The sequence below is a fragment of the Anas acuta genome, chromosome 14 (assembly GCF_963932015.1).
Source record: "Anas acuta chromosome 14, bAnaAcu1.1, whole genome shotgun sequence".
In the NCBI taxonomy this organism is placed as follows: domain Eukaryota; kingdom Metazoa; phylum Chordata; class Aves; order Anseriformes; family Anatidae; genus Anas; species Anas acuta.
Window position 1 is genome coordinate 13,583,498 of NC_088992.1, and position 24,421 is coordinate 13,607,918.

A 24,421-nucleotide genomic window follows, 5' to 3' on the forward strand; every position below is an offset into this window, starting at 1 on the left:
ACTGTTTGACATGGGTGTATTATGTTTTATATCAATTTAGAAAGCAGCTTTATTTCATGAAAGGTCTGGAAGCAGAAAATGTTCATCCATCAAGAAGGTTCCTAAATAATGAATGGGTCAATTCTTTACAGTCAAAAGCAATTAATTTTCTGTATTATAATCAGAAGAATAAATCTGAAAAATCCATTCTAATGGCTCTGAATCCGAAGGTAGCATGGCAGCTGAATTTTTAATTTTAAAATACAAGAGCAACGAGGACTTCTGCTGTTTAAACATACACTCTTCTACCAAACAGAACAGCTTTACTGCATATTTAATAGGTAGAACAGGTTTTGTGAGACCGCGTGAGATTAAAGCCAGCACTAGATACAGGAAATGCATTTCAAGTAGAAAGGTCCTTCCAAGACGCTTCCCAACCATACAGCTACAGAAATCCTGAAATATCCTTTACGAAGTGTACAAACTATTGCAGAAAAGCTTATTGCAAGAAGTAGCGCTACTTATATGATTGCAAAGAGCTAAAAATATTGAGAAGAGTGTGAAAACGAAATCCAGCTCAGCCCTACAGTAAGTACTTTTATTATGAGCTATTTGCTCTCTCCTTTAGCTCCTAAATAATCCATCACACGCCCTGAACCTCTGGCTCAAAAGCCATGTGCTGGTTAACTGGGACTATCATTTCCTGCCCTCAAACAGACTCCTTCAACCCTGATACCACCTTAAGATTTTAATCTTTCAGAGCAGAAAAACTGTCGTATTAATAGAGCTCTTACTAAAGCTAATAATGATCCAATCTGTTAGCAGCGGGAATATGGGCAAAGGGATCGGGACGCAGACTGCAAATGAGCTCCCGTCACCGAAGGCACGGCACGATGGCTCACAACAGGAAAACACGCGTGCATTCCCCTCCGGTGAAGACATCTCCAGAAGGTTTGTTAGCACTCAGCTCGGCGTAAAGTGGTGCTGAGCTCCCCGAGTCAGCTCTCCTGCCCCACGAGGAGCCGTGCAGCGGGCGCATCCTTAGCATGTGCCGAATCAGGAACAAACCTGCAAGGTGGGGAAGCCAAAGGTCCTGTGCCTAGCCCCTCAGGGAGATGAAGCACCACCTCTGCTTTCCCTTCGGATAAGATGCGATGCCTCGGGAGAGGCGTGGAGCTATTCATTGATCAAGCCCAGCCCTGAAGCGCAGCATCCCCAAACCCCCAAACCAACAGCCACAGCTGTTGTGCCAAGGTCTACAGGGGCTTAGGATTCCCTCCATACTTGAAATTCTGGCTGAATAATTTAAGAGCGAAGGAATTCCTCTTCAATCTTTCCAGGTAGTCCTCCAGATGGAAACGGCTGTGCCACTGCCTTCCCGGGTAGGACAGGAAGGTGTCACCCAGCTCAGCACCTGGTGGGAGAGGAAAACTGGGACGCTGCTGCCAGAGATGGGGCACAGGCTGCCAAAAATGCTCCCTCCTTTCAATAACTGGAAGCTGTACGGGTATCAAGTGCATACTTTCAGGGTTCAGACCTTCAGGAATTTAACAGCCACAGGGTAGGCAGGCAGAGAAAGCCACCTCTCGTTTATATTCTTCTCTACAGATGACCGACTTAGCTCTGGGACATCTATCAGCACCATGGCAGCTGTGAAACTTGGAAATCAGGGAGCGCTGACTGTATGACAGATGCCTTTTCCCTGCAATTAGCATCTACTCCTAAGACACCAGGAACTTAAAAAGGTTAAGGTTAGACATTTGATTAGGCTGGACTACAGGAAAAAATACAGCGGCAGGCAGTGCATCTCTGACACACCACCCGAGGAACATAAAAAGCACTGCACCTCAGCAAGTTGCTGTAGGTTAGGGTGGCAGCGAACTTCCCAGCCCATCCTTTACTGACAGCACGGAGCAGCATGCTCAGTGTGCTCTACGTAGGGAACTTTTGCCAAGTGTTAGCCTGCCTGTAAGTGGAGAGTAATTCTCTACTTCAGAGCAGCTGAAATGTGTCATTCCTTTGGATTAGGGACATCTGCTGCCCATAGCTAAGCTCACTGGACACCCACGCAGCCCGCAACGATGTGGTCAGGAGTAAGGCATTGCAGGGATCTAGGGGCCACACGCTGCAGCTGCAATACCCCTCAGCCTGGGGAAGCACCGAACAAGCTGTGACGCCTCATGCACGCCATGTTTCGGATTTGCTGGCAGCACAGGCGTTTGTTGACAGATCTGGAACCTGGAGAGAACCACCACTTTGTTCCAAATGGGAGCAGCATTTATGGAATGAATTCCCGGCTCTGCTCCCATGCCACAGAGCTACCCTCACCAGCAGGAGCTGGCACATCACAGCCCCCCAGGGAGCAGCGAGGTCCCGACGTGCTGCAGCTGCACGCACACCCACAGCAGCGTTAGGTGCAGACCTGGAAGCGCTCCGTGCCGTCCTCTGACACAGCTCAAGACGACTCGGGGATCTTCCCGTGACTAACAGCCACCTGACAGCACGCTGTAAAACACTGAAGACAAATGAAAGCACTGACGAAGCGGAGAACTACTCCAGTGCAGCACGCAGATAAATTTCAGGGATATTACCCCTTCATATCTACAACTGTCCGTGGACAACAATTAATTTGACAAAGCGTGCCAATGAGAGTGTCCAGAGACACATGAAAAAGTTTTATACTACATTCAGATGAGCCGGTGCTATTAGAGTGCTGAATGCTTGCTCCTTCTCAGTGGGCTCTCTATCATTTAAATAAGCCCAAGTAAAGCTGCATCATCAGAAGAGGAACTCTCGGACACCTATTTGCACTGTCCATTTATTCCAAACCAGTCATCTTCATCAGGCAAATTAGTAAGTGATCATCAGCAAAAAACAGTTTCAGTTGTTTGTGCAAACTTAACTAGATCACAGCACATTCCTTCTGCTCACTGCAACTCCCCTGACCGCAGCCCGCACCGTGGAGACTGCAGCTGGGAACCCAGGAAAGCAGAGGGACCCACTCAAAAAGGATGAGATTAGGTAATGAAACAACCCAACCGCTCCATTCCTCTAAAATACTTAATTCCATACACGTAAGGAACATGGAAAAACCGTAATGGAGATGTGACACAGCAGAGTGCACATGAAACAACGCAAAGTATACACAACCGGTGTCCCCGGGGTACTAACTGCAAATAACATTTAAAAATCAAAAGTTAAATCTCAAAAGAAAAAAAAAAATCAATAGCAAGGAAGTTCTCCTAGGCAGTGCAGACAAAACCTCCAACAATTCAGTCTGTAGGAGGGTTTGTGCCTCAGCTGATGGGGACCTGCACGCGGCACAGATGTAATCGTGGCACCAGACTCCTCCAGTATTACGTTAGTCAATAACTTCACATTATTTTCATCCGTATAAACCACATCTGGTCATATCCTACCCTAACCTATCTCTGGTAAGATTGCATGCCTACTTCTCGACCACCTTTTTTTCTGAGCTGACTTATTAGCAGCTGCAGGCCATGTGTCCTGCACCTTGGCTATTTCCTGGTCATCCAAACCTGCAGCCAGCCTACGTGCTGCTGGTTGCCATACCCTGCTTTAAGTGGGTAAACTCTGCTAAACTATTACTCATTTTTATCCTGGGTTTTGTTGATACTGAGTTTCCTACATTTGCTTATGCAAGACGTGTTTTAAGCTAGTGAAAGGACTCGGACTAAGTAACAAGACCACGTACCTGACAAAGCCTGCTCACAAAGCACAATATGCGAGAAACGACAATAGCTTCCTGCGATCTGACTCAAAAAAAACATTCTGAGCAGAAAAAAAAAACTTTGATTATTAAAACAGCTTCTTCCAAGGCCATTACATAGATAGATTTATGTTTTGACAAGCTTTAAAAAAAATTCAAATGCAATGCATTGGGAAAGGCCTATTTTACCATTATCTTTTATCAAAAGCATTCTACTGCCTTTGAAACAGATATTTCAAATTAGTAACATATTTGTAGTCTTTCCATTAATATAAAATGCTCTGGAAGTCTTACTTCCTCATCTGAGGGCTACAATTTGCAGTTTTACTCTTGCACAGTCTGTTCCCTAACAGGAAAATCAGAACACACTGGTTACTCGTCTACCAAATTTCACGACATTTTATCTTTAATGGCAGCTCACCAAAACCCTCAGGACCACCCCAGGCTAAAACCCATTCCTAATCCCACCTACCTTGCTCCAGAACTGCCACTCCAGGGCGATGCTGGAAGCACTGGGAAATACCAGGGCTGGTTCACCACCACACAGGGCTGGTTGGTAAGCAGCTCATCTCTTCACGCGAGGTGCCAAGTTTCATTCCAAGCCCAGGCAGGAGCCCAGCTCCTAAATAACTACTAACCTGTAACACATCCGCACACACAAACCCTGCTTGGCTCCAGCTGCACGGGTAACTACCAGTTTCATTCAAATGTCTTCACAGGCAATAGCAACTGAGCCAGTGCTCCTATAAGCAAAGGTGAAATCAAAGCTTTAAAATTACTGTGCAGTGCTATCGATGTATTATTTCTTGAGGGAAAAATGATATTGCGACAGCACAAAGTAATTTTTTTACCATTATATTCACTACTGATCTTGGGGAGGAGGGGAAGAGATGAAAAAGATCTCTGGTCTGGAAAATAGAACAGATTAAAGTGGTACGAAATGTTTGCGAAAGAGCTTTACCAGGTAATGGAGTTAGCAGTCTTCTCTCGAGGCTTATTCTTATATCTAAAGAAGTCAAGGGCATGGGTTTCATGGTAACACACATACAGGCTCTATGCCTCTGCAACACATTTCCACCACAAAGGCAAAAACATTTAGCCATACAGATGAGGAGTAATGCTAGGAAAGTCAACCTTTCTCAGCGTGCATCCTCATCTCCTTAAAAGCCAAAAGGAAAGCTGAGATGGGCAGCACAGCACACCCTAAAACCGAGTTTTCCTCCTAGTTTACATGAATTCATGATTCAGGGGTAAAACCAGGACTGAGGCACAGTTAGGACAACCTCTAAAAGCAGGATTTCAACCCAGCACATCCGGAATCTTTTGCAAAATGCAAGAGGTTTGTACTTAGCACCTTGAACATTTGCCAGTTGAGCTCTGGCAGCCAGGCTGCAAGGCTCGAACTTGAAACTGGTTAAATCTGGCAGGTTTCCCCCACCCCTCCTCAAGCAGCAAACTCCTTCCCCACCCATCCTCCCTGGACGGCTCTATCAGTTCACATCCAGCCATCAGGTAGGAAGGAGAGGCACCCAGGCTCTACTTTACAGGACTCCAGCTGCAAGGAGGTTATTTTGCAGTGGGCTCAGTGCCCTACTGCACCTCCAAGTGAGTTTGCAGACCTGTTGTAGTCCTTCCATCTCCCCACCATCCTTCCCCTGCTGTGAGTGCTCAGGATGCTGGGCTCAGGCTGCTCCCTGCTGTGCTAAGCCGAGGGGAGGTCTCCTCCTGGACCAGGGCTTCAAGCCCAGCTCTCCCTCAACGCAGCAGAAAGCAAAAAGAAAAAGACAACGTGCAATGGAAAACCGGTGGATTGGCACCATTCTGTAGTGAAAAGAAAACTCACTGCGGCTTTACAAGGTGGGTCTGCTCAGAGCCCTGAGAAGCACCCACCCAACTTGCTGCTAAAAGCTCTGTTTAGCCCCAGGGAGCTCCTCCTTGCAGGCGAGAACCGCGCTGGACCACCTCTGACCCCACAGCCATCGGGTGAGGCCTCATCCACACCGCCCTCGACTGACAGCGGAGGAGCTGCAGGAGGGCAGCACAATATTTTTGTCAATACTTACGGCTGTTTCCCCAGCAGCGGGTTTGCTGAATGACAGCTAGTTTAGCTTGGACACAGGTCAATTCGTCTCACTTGCAGTATCGCTGGGCAGATCGGCGTGGCAGGATGGATGGGGGAACGTCCCAGAACACCAAATCAGAGGGACAAAGTGCTGCTGAGCCACAAGACAGCTGCTGGGGGTGGTGAGTAATCTGCTACCGTGGAGTCTCTTTTTTACAGGCTTAATTTTTCATTTTTATGTTAATTGGTAACCTAGTCTAAAGAATATCTCAAGTTTTCCCTTTGTGAATTACACGAACTAATAGATATATCCAGAAGTATGAAAAGCAGTCTGAGGCTTACACCCAAAGTCATTGTAAAAGCCTTGAAATATTTTAGTTTTTATCATACTTTACGTGCATGTGAAAGGCTTTAGAAATAGAACAACTAAAATTGGAACAACACAGACCCCTGCAAAACTCAAATTAAAAACAGTGAGCCAAGACAGCATATGCCCTTTCCAAGAGGAAGAGAATGCATTATAAATCTGGGAATAAAGCCACCTAACTCCTGGCAAGACAGCTCAGAGAAACAGATAATAAAACAATCCTACCCATACAGTCATAAGACATTCAAAGCTAGAATTAATGTATCCTTTATTCATTATTAGAAATATAAATAGCTTTGGTTTGTGACAGATTTTTAAGTATTTCCTGTAGAAAAGGATTCTGCACGCTTACCCTGCAACATAGCAACGAAAAACTAGACATGAAGTTGTCTTCAACAGGAAGCAAGAGGCACCGAAATAACTGGAAATAGCACCAAAAGCTGACTAACTGCCGAGGGACTAGCTAACAAGCACCTCTAGCCTTACCAGCACCAAAAAGATGAGAAATATCTCCTCTCCCTCCTACACACAGATCCTGGGAACTTCACTCTCCTCCACGGAAGAGGAAATTGCTTGAACCAGGAACAACCTGGCTGACCACGAGGCTGCTGATGCTGAAGCCAGCCAGCAACCTCGTGGCTGCTCCGCTCACCTAAAGCGAGCGGCTCCGAGGAACTGTCCAGGATTAGAAAGGCACTAAACCGTGGCATGCATAATGTCATACTTTGCAGAGACACTATCAAACCATTATTTACTAAGTTAACTAATTAGACAGCCACCCTTGCAGATAATGAGGATGCATTAAAGTATTTAAAATTCTAGCACAAGCCTGACACATACGAAGTGGCTGCCCTTCTTCAAAAGAAAACTAGTGTCAAAGGAAATAAACCATTTAGGAACAGTCAGTACATCTGAGGAGGAGCGGCACCGTGGCATCAGCTAAGTGCTCAGAAAAAGGAAGCAAAGCAAATCAGACAAATAGGGGATCCAGAGGTACCTTGCATTTGTATTGTAGCAGCCACTACTCACAAAGAAATCATTAGATAGATGACTTAAATCATCATGAGAGATGATAAAGCAGCAGCTATTCAAAACAAACAATTAATGTACAGAACTGTACAATCTGGTGCAGTGTAACAGGGAAATTGAAGGCACTTAAGCTGATAATGATCTGAAAAACACAGTTGGTTAAATTCAGTTTCACACCAAGCAATAAGCTGTAACTGAACACAGAGCTCGCTGCAGCCTAGTACTGAACAGACACTTTCCTTTCCACACACCCTGCTTCAGACGTGGGGAATATAACCAAAGCCCCAGAGAAAGGCTACAAAAAGCATAAGATAAATTAATCTGTCTGCTAGAAACGACACCGGGAACACTCTGGGGCAGCACGAGGCCCCTGTACACTTGATATAGCCTTGCCCTTTCAGAAAGGTTTCCTGAACTCCGGCTGATTTGGGGGAGCAGGAGGGGAGAGATGTTCCCAATGCCTGACAACGCCAGGAGATGTTTTCACAGCTCCATAAAAGCAGCTGAAGACAAAAACGCAGAGGTTTAGAGATTTCAGCGTCTGTCACCAAAAAGGTGTTTTTTTTCCATTATCCGCAAATAAGTCTTCAGAGTGTATGGGGAATCTGAGGCCATGCTGATTTGCTGCTTAATCACTACCATTTCTTCTACATTTGCATTCCCCCTCAGATCTCCTGACCCTTTTAGCAGCAGCTCCCATCGCCTGGTCCCGCAGCATCCACGCACACCCGAGCAGCAGCAGCAGGAGAAGGCGGCACCCACCCGGACCCAGCACTGCCATCAGCCTGGGCAGGGAGCTCAGTGATACAAAGCCTGCTTCAAACTGCCTCTTCCGACTCAGCCCAAGAACGTAAATTCGGAAGCCTGGAAGGCCCTGCCCTCCTCAGTCACAGATGTGATTTAAAAGATCCCACAGGAAGGGCTGCGACCGCCTCGCAGGCCATTAGCTCCAAAGGAGTCAACTGCTCAGGTGCAGGACAGAATGGCTTCAGTTTTTTTCCCCTACCTGAACCTCATTTCAGTTATTTCCGCATTAACTTCTCATTTTCTTGGCTTTTTTCAGTCCACTGACCTCTAGAATTGGGATTCTTTGACTCCTGGAGAAGTGCCCAAGAACTCATTCTGCCTCTAAGGAAATTCACATTTTGGCATTTAAGGGGAACTGTATCAAGTGATAGAGCTGCAGTCTTATTTTGTACTTGACATCAGAGCTCTCCTGTCACCTTCTTCCCCTGAAATGACTCAATGAAGACAGTTCTTCTGAAGTTGTCCTCAAAGGAAAGGTTCAAAGCTGCCACAGGGATGAGCGAGCAAGCCCCAGGCTGCCAGAGGAGCATGCAGGGTATGGCCAGAGGCTCAGGAAATTTCCCCCTGCACAGCCCAAGAAGCTGACCAGTGAAGTAGGGAAGATACACAAATGACCTCCGCTCCCCCCTCCAAAAAAGAAAAAAAGAGGGAATTCAAACCTGACAAAAGGCACCTGGCTGGATGCTGTAACACGGCCAGCTGCTCAGCATCCACACCAGCAGAATTACTTGCTGGGGTTTGGAGGCATGTGTTGACTGCTAATGAAGGTGTTTCAAAAAAAATTAATGCATCCTTAAAACAATACACAGTGTTTGGTTGAAAAGAGGTTACCGAGTAGATGGAGGTATCAGGGCTTGGGCCACCACTGATGCTCAGGGCTGTAATTCAGCTGCCTGAAAATGAGAAGCGTCCATCACGACCGCCTAACTAGGGACAGAGGCTGACTGGGGGGGCTGCAAACTAGCCCTGGGTTATCTCACTCCTGAGGAACCAGGATTTTTAAAAGAATGATATACCAAAGTTGCTGACAGGCATCTTCCAGAGTGAACCTGAAACCCATCCACAGAAGTGGTGACAAGTTGGTGCCAGGGAAGAAAAAACTCAAAATATAGATAAATCTCAAGCATGTAAGCAAGGGGTGTCTTGGAAGAAGTCATAAGAAGACACTTCAGGATCTCCAGCATTCCCTTAATGTTTCTCTCAAAGAGAACTAAAGACATGAACAATGACAGCTGTATTCACACATCAAGACAACATCAATAAATTTAAAAATACCAGAATTATCTAGTCTGGTATATTTTAAGGTCTTAAATGCCCTGACTTGCCCCAACTGCCCCTAGGTACAGCCTCTAACTATACAGTAAGTTCCTAAATTTGTCGTTAAAAAGTGCCTGCCCTACTTGTAGGTGAGAATCATAGTCTAAAATTTAATTAACTGAGCACACAGGCAATAAAAAGTACATCTTTGTATTTTTCCAAGGAGTCCGTCTTTTAAGTAAGAGACCAACACGTATTCCATAGAAGTCAGGCAGATGAAAGGCAAGCTAGAACGCAAATCTGGAGCAAGCAAAAAAGCAGGAGGGCCAGAGAAACCCCCCTCCGGGCACACCTGCATGCTGCCAGAACACCTTTGCCTGCCCCAGCTAATAAACCAGTCTGCAAGCAGCAGGACGAACTTGTCTGCATGCACAGGAGCTGGAAGTCAGCTCTCAAATTATCGCCCTGCGCACCCCCACGTCTCCTGAGCTGCCTTTGCTGCACAGAGCTACCTCGCTCTCGAGACGCTGTACCTACAAAGTTGAAAGGAGCAGAAAAAAACCCTTCTGCTTTCAGAACCTTTGTATTTTCCTAAGCAGTATCAGGCTTCATTTTTCAAGCTTTTTTCCACAGGTTTTATAAAGTAACTGATAACGTCAATTCGAGTTACCATATTCAGTAAAACACAGCTGACAGCACCTCGGGCATACAGAAAAGATTCAGAGCTGAGAAGCTTTCTTTTTTTTTTTTTCCTGGCCACATATGGAAGCAGCGGAGCACCCTATGAATGGCAAAAGCCTGTTTCTGACAGTCGAAGGCTAACATACATGCAGGATGAGTCAATAACCCACCAACAGCTGCACATCACGCAACATTTAGGTTCAGCCTGAAACACACAGACGATAGGGAAAAGCACTCACACCATATTAAAGGCACAGCCCCTTGTGAAAGCACGCTCAGACGGATGGGACTTTGCCTTTTCACTGACTCCTGCTAATTTCGCAAGTGCCCTGCCTCCCCCCTCGTGGCTGGATGCCCAGGGAAACGATTGTTGGTTTTATTTTTAATTGGAGCTGAGAAAAATGCATCTTTTAGTGCACCTTTGCGAGGAAGTTCTCAGCCTGAAAGCCCAGCGCTTTGTTGCCGTATCAATTCAGCAACGACAACCTTGGCTTTCTGAGCGAGCAGCCTCCACAGGCACAAAGCGAGGCTTTTCAAGGAGCTCTGAGCAGAAGGGGGCTGAGCCCTGGCACGAGCAAGTTGTTTCTGCGTCTCCTCTCCTCTGCCCATTCGCCTCCACCTCTTGTCCCTCCTGCTGCAGAAACATGGCCCTGTGCAAACCAGAGGGAAACCAAATTTTTCTCCTCTATTTCAACAGCCTTTTAAGATACGGCTTAACCCTCATCCTTTCCTCGTGCTAGAGGAGGATTAAGTCACTCTTCTGCCTCTATTTACATTCAAGAGGGCTGCCACTACTTGGATAAGCCACAAGTGCTAATTATTCCGTATTGATTTAGTTGACTTTCCGGGACAAAGTAGGTCTGGAGCTCCAGGAGACATTATGAGCATTACAGAACATCAGCTTTCCTCAACAGGGGAGAACAGGTTAGGCAAAGAACACGGTCTGGATGGTAAATACCACCTCACCTAGAGCAGATACCCCAGGTTCTGGTCAAAACCCGTACTGCCTGCACAGAGGTCTTTTTAGAAATGAAGAGATATAAGCAAGGAAAAAAAAAAAAAAGAGCTTAACAGTTTTGCCTATCACCAGAGAAGCGGGGAGGATATTACTGTTAGCAGACCATAACACAGCCATGTGTGCACACGCAGTGCCTGTGCTTTCTCTCACTCTTATCTTCTAAATCCCATTGTGCAGGCAGATAGGAACTTAATCCGAAGTCGGTATTAGAGCAGGGCTAAAGGAAAAAAGGGGAATCCGGGACTTGAGATGCAAGTATTTTGTTGTAATGCAAGAAGTGTAGCATTCCAGCTTTGTAATAATTCCATCATCCCTTTCTTCCAACAAGAGAAATTAAAAAGCCCAGTTGTGTGTGTAATACTTCCGCACACTGAGAGCATGATCCTGCCAGAGGCTAAAAGGCTGTTTATCCACAGATGAGCAGTCACTGTGCAAACTTACATGCTCTGTTCTATCTATACTCCCTGATTTTGGCTTTGAGAGAGTACTCAAGTATCACTGAATAAAGCTTCACAGTTGGCAACTAAATATATTATCTTACGTAGGCAGATAAAGTTCAAATATTTTCCTACAAAACAGCAGAATTCTGAAGTGGACTAAGTCACAAAACAGAATTTTAAGCAGAATCCACGCATAACATTATAGCATATTTATGTAAAACGGTTTACAGCTCAGCACAAGTAAAATGCTGCTAAACACCAAGCACCACACCATGATCAAGTGGGCACAGCTCAAGCCTTCCTTCCACCAAGCTTCAGGAAGTGTTTGGACAACACTCTAAGACTGATTTTTTTTATTTTTATTTTTTGGGGGGGATGGGAGGGGGGACGGCAGTGGTCCTTTGGAGACCCAGGAGTTGGACCTGATGATCTTTGTGGGTCCCTTCCAACTCTGATATTCTATGATCTTAAATGCCACCTGAACAACATTAAACCAAGAAGGGTCTGTATTTGTTACGTAGTATTAGGAAATACTAGATGTGTTAGCACTGCTGATAGCACATACCTAACAAGAAAGGAGAAGTGGACATTTCAACGTTACAAACCTAAAGGGTAGGGGCAGGAGAGGAAGGAGCTGGTGGGATGGAAGCCTGCACTGCCACACAAGGTACCCGCAGGACTCCGCTCTCAGGTTTAAGGACAGCACTAGGTTCAGCTCTGCTTCAGCAGAATTCAGCTGCTCCTCAGAGGGCAGTCACCTTCCTTCTTGTTTGTGTATTTAGAATCTACAGCAAAAATGCTGAGAAGCATGTAAAGACTGCAAGTAGAGACCAGTTACATAATTCAGTTCAGTCCAAATTCGAACTGCTGTCAAACCTCTTCAGTTTAGAAGTTATTGCTGCTGTTTGGCACCAAATGGTTAGCATGGGCTGAATGCAGCGCACGGAGGAGAGCAATGACTGCAGACTGCAACAGGCTGCTCAACCCATCCGGGAACCAGACTGCAGGTGTGCCCTGGGCTTTCCTGACTTCTCCTAAGGATGCATTAAGACAGTCATATTCTTCTTTAAGGAATGCATTTTCACTGCACAGCACAAAGGCTGCCTGAAGAAGTGTTCAGGACTCTTAAATCCTTCCATTTCTTTCCATAGGCCTGGTGTTACTATGTAAAAAAGAAGAGTTTCCAGAACGCCCTCTGTAAGCAACCTGGAAGCTCCTTTTTGTGGCTCAAAAAACACCCAATTAATGCCACATGAAATCCTCATCATACTCATCAGGCTTCACTCCAAGCATGCTCAGTTATTTATTCTACCTCACCCCGTAAGCATTACAAGCTTAAAAACAGTACCACTTCAGAAACTTATTTTTAAAAGCATCATCTTTGTCAAACCAGTAACGTCTATGGCAACTAGCGCCCAGCACACCAGCACAGCTCCCTTTCCTGAGCAGCGAGCTCCATGACAGGAAAATCCAGCGAGGCTTTCAAGCCATGTCCATCACTTCAGCATCCGAGTGTCTTAAACTGACAGAAACAATATTAAAAAAAAAGAAAGTGCAGATTATCTCAAGGCAGATTTTTATCAGCATCTATCATAAATATGGATCAGTCTGACATTTTACTTCGTATCTATTTCCACAGAAACAGTTGCCTGAAAGGGCTATGCAAGAGCCCTTCCAAATACACAGATAAATCGTACACAAGTTTAACAGTTGTGAAAATTCACGTGTTCCTTTCAGAGCTTGATGGGAATATAAAGCTGTGGGTCACTATTATTAATAGTATTATTAATAGGCAAATTCAGAATGAAAACCCATCTCCATTCTATAAGTCACACGTGTCAGGAGTCTAAATACCCTTAATGGTCATTCTGAAGACAAAATTACTTCTCCCAAAACATACTGAAGATGTGAGCTAGGTACGCTCTCACCCATTCATTTTCAAGCACCGGAGATGCTCAAGGAAGCTTTAGGAAAGAAAAGCAAACCAGGGCAATTAAGATCAGGAAAACAGTGCACTTGTTTGGAGAAGCACACTTTTGTAGCTGTGCTGAACACAGAAACGATGTGAAAAACAAGCATTTAGTAAATCACGAGACCAACAAGTCTAAAACCAGAAGTGCTGAGATCTACTTCAGGTATCCTGAGAGCCACGGCACTCCTGCCAGCACGCAGGAGCTCCCACCAGGCAGTGCAGTGCAGCAGCCTGGGGTTCAGCTGCCCCACTTACCTTCAAGCTGTGCTAAAAGCCAATATTAAAAGAAATACAGACACCCCCCCCCCAGACACACCCTGCTTCAGGCCAAGCAGAAAATGGGAACTGGAAAGATGGGCTGAAATAATCTGTGCCTGGAATGCCTGCTCTGAAGCTGGCCCCAAATGGTTTTTCTCCATTTGCTGCCAAGCACCTCTAATGCAATCCAGACAGTCAAGGACACAGGCAGAATGATAATATGAAAGCATTAAAATTCCCGTTGAAATAGGACCTGTCAAGCTACTTTATGTAACATGATTTATCGTTTCCAAATGTAGTAACAAGGGATTTTATTGTACAAGAGCATGTTGTACACAATGGGGCTCTGGGTTCACATTCCATGCTAGCCAAACTAGAGTTTCCGACAAACTTTATGCAAGTACCAGTCTGAGTTATTTGTGTCTGCCCGAAAGGGTAGTTATAGGCATTAGAAATCGGTGGGGTATGGAATAGACTTTAAAATGAGACCTCTCTGCACCTCTCTGTGCATACTAAATAGATCGAAACACCTGTGATTACTGCTGCCAAATGGCTCTAAAGCAGCGTTCATGGAAAGAAACCTAACAGCCCCCATTCCTCCAAAGCCTCTCCGTCAAACGGAGAAAATGGACTGTCAAAAAAGCCGAAGGAAGTCCTTATTTTCAGTCTTACATGTCAATCAGTTAGCCCAGCACAGCGAATTGGTGTCTTTTTCAAGTTCAGTGTAGTCAAACAGAGCAGACTGAAAATTTCTGCTTTAGCTTCCAGCTGACATCCTGCACTTCCTAATCTGCGAAACCCCAACCTCAAAAAATATGACCTTGTATGCCTCCCGTATTTAACACAGTCACTGAGATGAAGACAAGCTGCCCAAGCTCTGCACTAATAACACCCATGGGGAGTTACGGCACAGAGCACATGCTGTCACAGCTTGAGGTTTGTGGGGTTTTGTGGCTGCTGGACACGTTACCTCTCCATCCTACAGACCTGCTTCTTAAAGCTGCAGAAGTGTTTCGGCTCTCATCAGCCCACTGTTCTTTTTTATGAATTCACTTTAACTATTTTAGATAACTTGTGATGAAAGCTGTGTGTGTAAATTTGAGGTAGACTTGACCAATACAGTACAGAAAAGCAAAAACAAGCATTGTAACTGCTCTGTACGCTGAGGAAGAAGGTGCACCATCTGCTAGCATAAGGGCAATACTGGGATAAGTTAGTAGTACTGTCCAAAACCCTTCTGCTTCATATATTTTATCTGGGGGCAAACTAGAGCCAATCAATATCCACCCACATAAGATTATGAAGTTGTAACAAAATACAATAAAAACCATCTTCTGTGCCTACTCCTGAACTCTAAATGCCAGATTTCTTACCAACTACTTCCTTGGTGTAACACTGAACTTGAACGACATTCAAGGAGATGCTTTGTTCTGTCCTCCTGTCTCAAAGCCTGTCATCAATGACCAACCAGACTCACATATGCTGTGAATTTTATTTTTTTTTAATTTCATTAATAAAATATACACTGTGAGCTCTCAGATGCAGCATCACACAAAGGTCTGGCTCTCACCATCGATTAGTTATATTACAAATTCAGCTGTGACTGAAGCGGGCAATTTATTGCATTCTAGGCAGTTGATCTCGGATCCAAGACCTCGGACTACTCTGCTCTTACAGTGCTAGTCAGAATCAATAATGAATTTTGTTAAACCTCCCCATTCTTGCTGTGCCATTCAGCACTAGCAATAAGTATAAAGCTTACTCAAAGTAATAAAAAAAAAAATATCACACACAGATATTCGTGTTTGCTATCTGAATCCAGGAGGGATCTGCAGTGCTAGTTTAAAAAGGAAAACTATTTTCTGTTAGAATCATGGGCTGAAATGAGCGAGAGCCGTAATGGAAGCCAGCTCTCCTTGGGGGAAAATGGAAGATGAAGAAGGAAAAAAAAAAACACTAAAAATTGAACGCTACAATTAAGGGATGAACAGTTGGCATTTTTAGGATATAAATCAAGACACCAGCTAATAAAATGGTGGATGAAGTTCAACAGACAGAGGCATTAAGCGATGCACAAGAGAAAGACGATCTGACTTAACGTGCACAAAAACAGACCACAACAACTACGACTCAGAAGCTAAATCTTCACATAGCAGTTTCATCAGCCCCTCCGAAAAACCCTTAGCAAGGGGGCAGCCACCCTTGCACCGAACACTAACCAGCACCCAGCCCTCAGGACCAGGCTACAACCAGCTGATGCAAAGCTCTGTGAGAGACACAGATCTAGGCAGGCATCGAGTCCTCCTTCCCCCTACAAACCCCGTCCTACTGCACCGTGCTGTTTAGCAACGAGGGCCCAGCCAAAGCTGAAAGGTGGTGCTGAACGCCTTCCTTATGGCAAGCAACTAATAAAACTGGGACACTTCATTCTGGGAAAGAGGAGGCAGAAGTCTGCTACGTGGTATGGCACAGGGAAGGGTAAGCAGGGAATAGCTGCTCAGTCTCTTCTGAAATCAGATGGAGGGAACAGCAAACCGAACAGACAGAAGGGCGCCCTGCTTCAAACAAAAGGAGGTGCTGCTTCATGCCACACGATTCATCTTCAGCAAGGAGCCTTCCAGCTTGTGGGTGCTGCAAGTTCATGAGGGTTCAGAAAAACTAGAAATTCAAGGGGGAAAAGTCCAGCACGAGCTATGAAACACAGCCAGCAATGCCAGCTCTGGAATTACCCGAGCTACAGACTGCTGGCATCTGGGAGCTATTTTGGGCCAGTCAGACTACATCCTTCCCTTGTCACTGTCCTCCTTCCTGTAGGCATCCGCCATTCACTGCTCTCAAGACAGGATTCTGGCCTTGATGTAAATTTAGTCTGACCAATCTGGGCCAGTCTTCTGTTTTGCAAATAGTTGTAACAGGTGTGCCAGATGGACACCAACCCAAGAAAAGAAGATACAAACTTCTGTAACAAATGAGTGAAGGAGCAACTCTTGCCCTTCTTCTAGCTATGGGTTTCATCACCATGCCAGCAAATGCAAGGGTCAAGGGGACTTGTGATTCAATTTCTTTATTACTGAGAATTGTTTTCAGACAGAAGTTTCTGCCACACATCATAACACAGCCAGCAACGCTTGAAGACTTACAGAACCCTCGGGGACAGGCCTGAAGAGACAGCTAAACCATGGGTCCAAAACATTAAACTTGGAGTTATACACAACCTGTGGAAAAAGCCTTTTTATTACCAGAGATCTGAAAGAAAGCCCAGAAGCTAGAGGAAGTCACTAAAACAGAAGGCATTTAAAACTAAAAGGGAATCTGCCTCAAGATATTCCTGTGCTTCAACCTTTTCCGAGTATTGCTCATCCCCGTTTTCTCTTTGAAAAAACAGGTCTCTTGGTCGTATTCTACCATTCAACATTTATGATGCACTGCAAGTATCGTGCAATTAACAGATTTAATGCCCAATTCATTTCCATCTTTAAAGGTAGGATGGAGAAATGCACAACAGGAGATGGCTGGGTGCCGTGCTGTTGGTATCTGGTACATGCACAATACAGTAATAGCAGAGGAAACATTAAAAGTAGCACATCCCTGCTCTTCCTGTAGATGAACCAAACGCTTTTATAGGTCCCCAGCTATTATTCATTCTTCAGCTTCATCATCCTGTATTTTTTTCTACCCTCAGTATGGATTTTCACACACCATCCCACATTTTCACCATAATTTATCTATTGCTTTTTCCACTCCATTTCACTGAATTTCTAATCTCATTTTCCCAACTACACTGTCTACAATCACAACATAGCACTGACTTTAAAAAATTCAGTATGCTCCACTAATTTCACAATGTGTTAAAAGAGATAACATAGGGAATACATTCTTGCCATCTCCACGCGATTACTTTAACTTGCATAACGGAGACAGGAGTACACAGCCAGAGGAGCACGATAGGCATTATGGCACAAGGAAGTCAAAGCTCTGAGATCTTACGCAGGTATTGACCATCTATCAAGGAGAGAAACGCAACCAAATCTGTTGTGCACAAGACTGAGCATTTACTTCCTCCCCATTTTTAATTAGCATTTGGTGGATGCTTTATCCTCAGTCGTGCTGATAGGCCTGCATCCAGTCCAGCAGCACATTTGTTGAGGGATTACCACGGATGCCTCATATACTAATAAAACACCCTGCTCTGAAAGGCATCTCAAAGGGCGCAATGTGGTGGTTTGCTCCCCAGCTGCCACCTCCAGTTCTATACAATATCAATGCCAAGCACAAGCTACTTTCACAAGCAATTAAGGAAGACTACATGAAGCACCTAGCTCAGCCCACAGGCTATGTGGGACTTGTCTTTCAGTTTTGCTCAATTACTTTGTCCTTGTCTTCCACTGGTAAACAGAAACCCTCATTTTATTTTCTACCTTTCACTGCACGCCTCTGTTCTCCAAGTAACAACCACCTAAGTCTCGCACACAGACTTTGGACTGCTTATTTCACGCTGAAGTAGCTTTCACCAAAAGACAGCAGAATCACGGGTAAGGAGGTAAGGTACCTAACACAGCAACCTTGCTAAACAAATTCTGCCAGCTGAAGAAAATCTCTCTCAGCTAAGTTTTACCTCAAACATGCTCAGAAGTCTAAATAAGGCTTCACCTCAGCCCCTTATGATTTCTGCAGTCAATCTGAGCTGCCATGGTGCTACAAACCATCTCACTGTTGTCATTCCCACAACTTCTCACCTGAAATCAATTCCCTTTTACAATATTTATGTTTAAAAACCTGATTAAGCTTAAAGACTCTTATGAAATCCCAAGCTTATCACTCAACACTGCTAAAGCTATTAAAATTAAAAACCCCTGGGCTAAGGAAAAAAGAGGCAGAATCTGATATTATAGCATGATGCCTTCAAACACAGAAGCTCATCTTCATGACACACCACTTTTTCCAACTGTAGAAACACACTCGAGCTCCAAATACCGTATGTACATGACGTGTAGTGTAATGTACAAACACTGGAGGAAGGCTTCTCAGTTCAATATTTATATCAAACTCCTCTCCAAATTTCCTATTAAATATTTCAGCTTTAATTTTCTACATCACTTCTGATCAAATGGAATAGCAACTGCAATTAACTTGATTCTGAAAACCTATGCCTTCAGCTAAAAAGTTAACACATTTAAATTTTCCAAGCTTCAAAAAAAGTTAAAAAACACTACTTTTTTTCCATAGGCCTAGTTACTTTATGCAAACCAAGGAGGAAGACGGCCTAACTCTATAGAATTTCTACACAAACCAGTATGTACGAAGCATAACCTAAAAACAGCACTATGATGACAATAGAACAGAGATCAATTTTAAGTATCATAGATGATTTAAACCTATGTTTGATTCTGCCTCCAGGCTTGCCTTCTGATAAACCTTTCAGGACTCCTGGTTAGTGCTCAAATCCAGTTTGGGAGTAGAACAAACCAGCTTCAAGACCCGCAGCTTTGACTCCCCTATTTTGGATGATCTCACGGAGCTAAAACCACAAAAAAACAAACAAACAGAACAGAAGATACTCACATTCCCCATGTACTCTGAAAGTAGATCCTGCAAGGCCTGTCGCACTGCATTACACTCTGCAACTATCCGTTCCCGTCGGTCATCACGTGTGCAGGATGAATCAGCCATCAGGGCTGCGCCGCTAATGATGCTCTCCAGGCGCTCTTCCAGGGAAGGCCTAAAACGCTCCTCACTGAAGGTCGATGGATCCACAATGATTTGTTTCTGGTAAAATAAAGGTTTTGGAAGTTAGATATCAGACTGAGCAGTAAGTTACTGTTAAGTCATCAAAAAGACCAACACTTACAGCAACCCCCTGATCAAGCATGAAAAGCAAAATGACATTCTGGCACCAAGAGTGATTTTCTTGAGTAGCTTAGTAAAATTACTAAAAGGTCCCCCATCACATTAAGTTGCTAGTCATTTCTTGTGCTGCTTTGACAGCTAAACCGAACTTGGCCACAAGAAGTCTCATTATATGAATGGCAAAATCAAACGTGCCAGGACAAATAAAGTTCAAATACAGAACTCTTTTTAACTACATGTCAATCCGGACATGCCTTCACTATTTAAACTTGTCAGATATAATTACCTCATCATGAACAAAAAACATGAAAAACAAATGTCCAAAATTAGTCCTATATATAGTACTCTGGTGTCCTAGTTTATCCAGTCCTCCTTTCACCAGTAAGCAATTATACAGGTAAATATATAATAGTGTTCTCAAATACTCAAGTGAAACATCAACATCAACGTTTAAAATTGTGAAATAGATTTCTTCGTGGAAGACAACAGCTTTACCTTGAAAGATTATTAGCAAGCACAGATCATACTGAGAAAAATCAGTACTACTTATTCAGCCTTAAGCATCTACTTTTCACCCTCCATAGAAAGCTGACGAAGTAGCAGTGTGGAGCATACATCGCCTTGTGAGTACTTCCAGGTAGTTTAAATAAACAGGTTCTGCAGTTTATTAAGGAGCATGATTTGGCCATTTCAAATTTTGCTTTAGGGTTTGCATAGGTTTTAGGGTTTGTGTTTAGGGTTTGCATAGGTTTTAGGGTTTGTGTTTAGGGTTTGCATAGGTTTTCTTCCAAATAAGTGAGCAGGAAGGGAAAATGATGGTAACTTTTTATGAAAGAAGCCCCGAAGTTTCTTGAAAAAGGAATTTTCCACACTCAGTTTGTATGCCAGCTAACTTCAGCGTTACTGTCAGTACAATTGGTCTCCCTACTGAGTAACCGCACGGCCTTCACAGCGGGTTTAGCCACAGCACATGTTCGTCTAACAGTCCCATTTTCTCCTGAACATTTTAGCCATGCAGACACTCCAATGGCAGTATGCTACAACTCCAAAATTGCACCATATGAATGGGAGAGAGATAACGATTATCTTGTTATCTTCTGGTAATCACTTAATATTTCACCAGCACAGTAGAAACACCGAAGTATTTGGGAGGGCGTGTGCACAACCTCTATTACAGGAGCACAATAGCACTCAAATGGTAACAGGAAATGAAGTGCAGGGATAACATCTGCAGAGAACCTGAACACATTTGTTTTGTCCATCTCCTTTGGCAAGGATGAGCAGACAAAGCCCTCGCACACAATGCCCATTCAGGCCAGCCTGCTGAACAAGCCCTGCTGCTATTAGGGAGTCGTGCCACACAGAACTAAAAGCTCAGAAGCTTAACGCAGGCTGCAGCAAAAAAAAAAAAAAAAAAAAAAAAAAGGCTCTGGCCATATATTAGAGAGCTCATACAGTAAAATATGAGCATGGATCAGAAGTCATATTAAATGCTTTGAATTAGATTAGCCAATACACGAAAAACAAGTCAGTTCAGATTTATTTCTACATACCAAAGCCAGGCCTTAACGTCACGTGCTGTTACCAGAGCTGCCTTCCTGTCCTACAGGGCTCTGATCAAACCTGTGGTCCTCTGGGTGCTAACCCAAGGCACAGTCTTAAAATAAAACTCAGGTAGCTGAATGCTCAACTGATGGAATTTAGGAGATTTAAAACCAAATCAGCCCCAAAGATCAAGATAATCACGACATCTTGTTACACCCAAGAGGTCACATAGAAAGGCTTTACACTTGGCATAGGGAAAACCTCAAATAGCATTTTATCCTTTAGGGAAATGGTAAAAGAAGTTAAGAAACATGGCAGGAAATTAACACAGAAGAGCAAGGGTGCTACGAGCTAAAATAGAGAAGGTGAACAACACTTGGGGGAAAAAAGCATTATGCATTTTCTGAGCAACAGACCTGTGTTATTTAATAAGTTTTAGAAGTAAGCTGGTGCCAAGGTGTTTAAAATTCTGAGGCCGAATCAGCGGTAGACAAAATACTGGCTTCAAAAGGAAAGTATTCTCAGTAAAAGTGTATGGCTATCCTCAGTAACTTACAGAATACAAGATAAAGAATATGACAGATCAGTACAACACATCAGTTTGAAGTGATTTCATTCCCAACCAAAGATCATATTACACTTCCCACTTCAAGTTCTTCTCAATAGGTAGTTTGGGCAATTGCAAATATATTATTCACTTTTAAAAAGTCATTTCTGTCACCTACAAGAATACATTACATAAATATATTATGAAATAATCAATTTCAAATAAACCAAGGACTTACATCTAATGTATCAGTAGGCTAAGAGCTATTTTTGAGCTAGTTTAACTTGACAGCCTTCAATCACTGAGAACAGCACCGCTCCTTTCTATATTCTATCAATCCTAGTTTCAAAAGAGCCATATTCAAAAAAATAAAAGCCTGCTTCACCTGGGACTTGCAGTATTTCAGTAGAAAGTGATTTTTCAGGTAATATAAGCAAAAGCAAGCTGTTGCTCATAAATCAGGTGAGCGAAGGCAGCAGTTGGAGCTGCCACTTTTTACATACAGGTTCAGAACTTACATCAAAGTTGTTGAGAGCATAAGCCAGCTCTCCACCTCCGCCCTGCTGCTGGGCAGCATCATCTGATGCGGTTGCTTGAGCTGCATTTGAGATGCCAGTGACCGCCTGCTGAAGCTGTTTGTAGATCAAGTCCCTGTTCGCTTTGTAGGCAGCCACATCAGGGTGCTGCAGACAGGCCTGAGATGCGGTATAGAGAATGGGAACGTTCTTCTGCAGGATTCCTCTGGCTGCCGCCATTTGATCACGGTGACCTACATCTTTCAATTCCTATTAGGAAAATTAAAGAAAGAAAGTCATTTGAAAACAGTCCCCACATTCAATCCATACACTGTCTCCCTGCATCTTCAAGAGACAGGCAGATTCTTTGGCTAGTATGCTCAAATCTAACCCAACCTTGAGCTCTCCCCATATCCCTATTATTAATAGCTCAACTCATCTTAGAACACAACAGCTCCACAAAAACTCAAAAAAGTACTGTAGGGCAATTCACAGCTTCACATTTCAAGATCTGAGACATGTTTGCTCCTTGCCACACTACAGGACCAGCACTCTGAAAGCAGACAATACCAGTACATCAGGAGGATGCATAAGTAGCGACCTCAGTCTTCCACATCTTAAAATAAAATGTGCTTTAAGATGCTTAGACATAAGTGGCAAGCATCATTTAACTGAAGGAAGAAAAAAGAAAGGCAATCTCTGACAATCGCTAACATTAGTCTATCGGCTCTATTTCACAAGTGATTAACCCAATTAATTTGTGCAACTAGCACAGAGATACTTGTTAAAAAATTCACATGCTTGTTCCGTATGGAGCAGCTCAACCAAGGGAGCCTTGTCATGAATTTGCATCTGAGAAGCCAGATCTTAAATTTAAACTCCAAGACTCACAACCAGAATGTCTTCTTTAATCACACCTAGAAGATGGAGCTCACTTTCCTTAAGAGACTCACACACTGAATTTTAGAAGAACGAGAGTATCATCTCATTCAACTTCTTGTTCATCTCCAAAGGGAGAAAATAAATCCAATGACTACAATTACTGCTAATTTAAGATAAAGATTTAAGAGTCCATAGGTCTTTTCCCAAACACTCACTGCTGCAATTCTCTAAAGCATCATCACCTCTGTTTTGGAATGTAAGTACCGTGAATAGATAGAGGTTCTGAGTCCAGCACAAGCAGAAAGGTTTATGAAAAGGAAGAATGAACACAATTATTAGCAACACGAACATTTTCAAGTTACTTCTTAAGCCTTACAAAGAGGTAACGAAAATGAAAAAATGGGCTGCTTTACCATACAGGGAAAAAAATCTGACAGACCCTTCAAAATAAATGTGTAATACAAGACCTCTGTAAGATGCACACTAAGCAGGGAGGGCACGCCAAGCAGGCTTACAGATTTAACGCAACCACTTCCCATAGTGTAAAACAATCCATCATGAAGCAGTTTAAGAACATTTATTGTATTGCCATCGTAACCCCACTCCCATTTACTGCCATCAGATTCTAGATACATAACCAACTAACAATCCATTTTAAACTGCATCCAGTTTATTTTCAAAGATGAATCCATGCAAGCAAACAAGCAGTCAGAGATGCATAAGCAGTTTTGGTTTGTACAGAACAACAGAATAAGAAATATGCTCTAAAAGAATTATGCTGTTTCAGGTAACTCTGACTGCCAGTACTTCTACTTTCTTTTCAAGCTTAACTTACAAAGGAGTGAGTCACAACGGCGATGTTGAACAAAACCTTTACACGTGACTTAAGGTTAAGCACTAGCTATGCAAATACAGGACATGCACAAAGCAATCAGGATATCAAACCCTTCCTCAAACAGGCATTTCCGTGCAAGACTAGCCAGCTATGGTGCATTGCTTGGCATGGCGCAGTGCTCCCTTGGAAAGGGCTGTAATTCTGTTCCCAGCCGTGCCTTTTGTTCCCTATTTAAGTGACCAGGGTTCACTACATCTGTGCAAATCACAAAGGCTGTGTGGTCTCATGGTCAGAGCACCGGCCACAAATTTGTCTCAGTTCTCTTTCCTTACCCACACCTGCACTGCTTCAAAATGGGAAGTCTTGACATCCATCAATGCAGTTCTATAGAAGCAGCATTTCATTAAGGTACTAAAGCATTAACAAACAAATGCTATCAGGAAAATTTGAGTCAGAGGCAATGTACTACAGCTGAGCAGATTTTCTGCTTACCAGGCAAGCGCCATTCAATTTCCTAAAAACCACTGAGTGCAACACAACGTATCAAGAAAAAAGAAAAAAAAAAAAGAATTAGCAGCAGCAATAGGTAGTCCCCAAGAGCAGTAAGGCTGCCTTATGTTCTTGTTTTGAAAAATAAAGAGAAATGATAT

The 24,421-nt window shown here is 43.7% G+C and overlaps 1 protein-coding gene across 1 annotated transcript in view; it reads right to left on the bottom strand.

Moving 5' to 3' along the window:
- The window catches only part of CTNNA1 (catenin alpha 1), a 111,574-nt gene that overhangs the window by 62,237 nt on the left and 24,916 nt on the right, over positions 1 to 24,421 (bottom strand). The window contains exons 6-7 of the mRNA XM_068698147.1: positions 22,058 to 22,324; positions 19,163 to 19,366 (exon numbers count right to left, since the gene is read on the bottom strand). Of these exons, the coding sequence (XP_068554248.1) occupies positions 19,163 to 19,366; positions 22,058 to 22,324 (471 nt within the window). The remainder of the gene's footprint in view (positions 1 to 19,162; positions 19,367 to 22,057; positions 22,325 to 24,421) is intronic.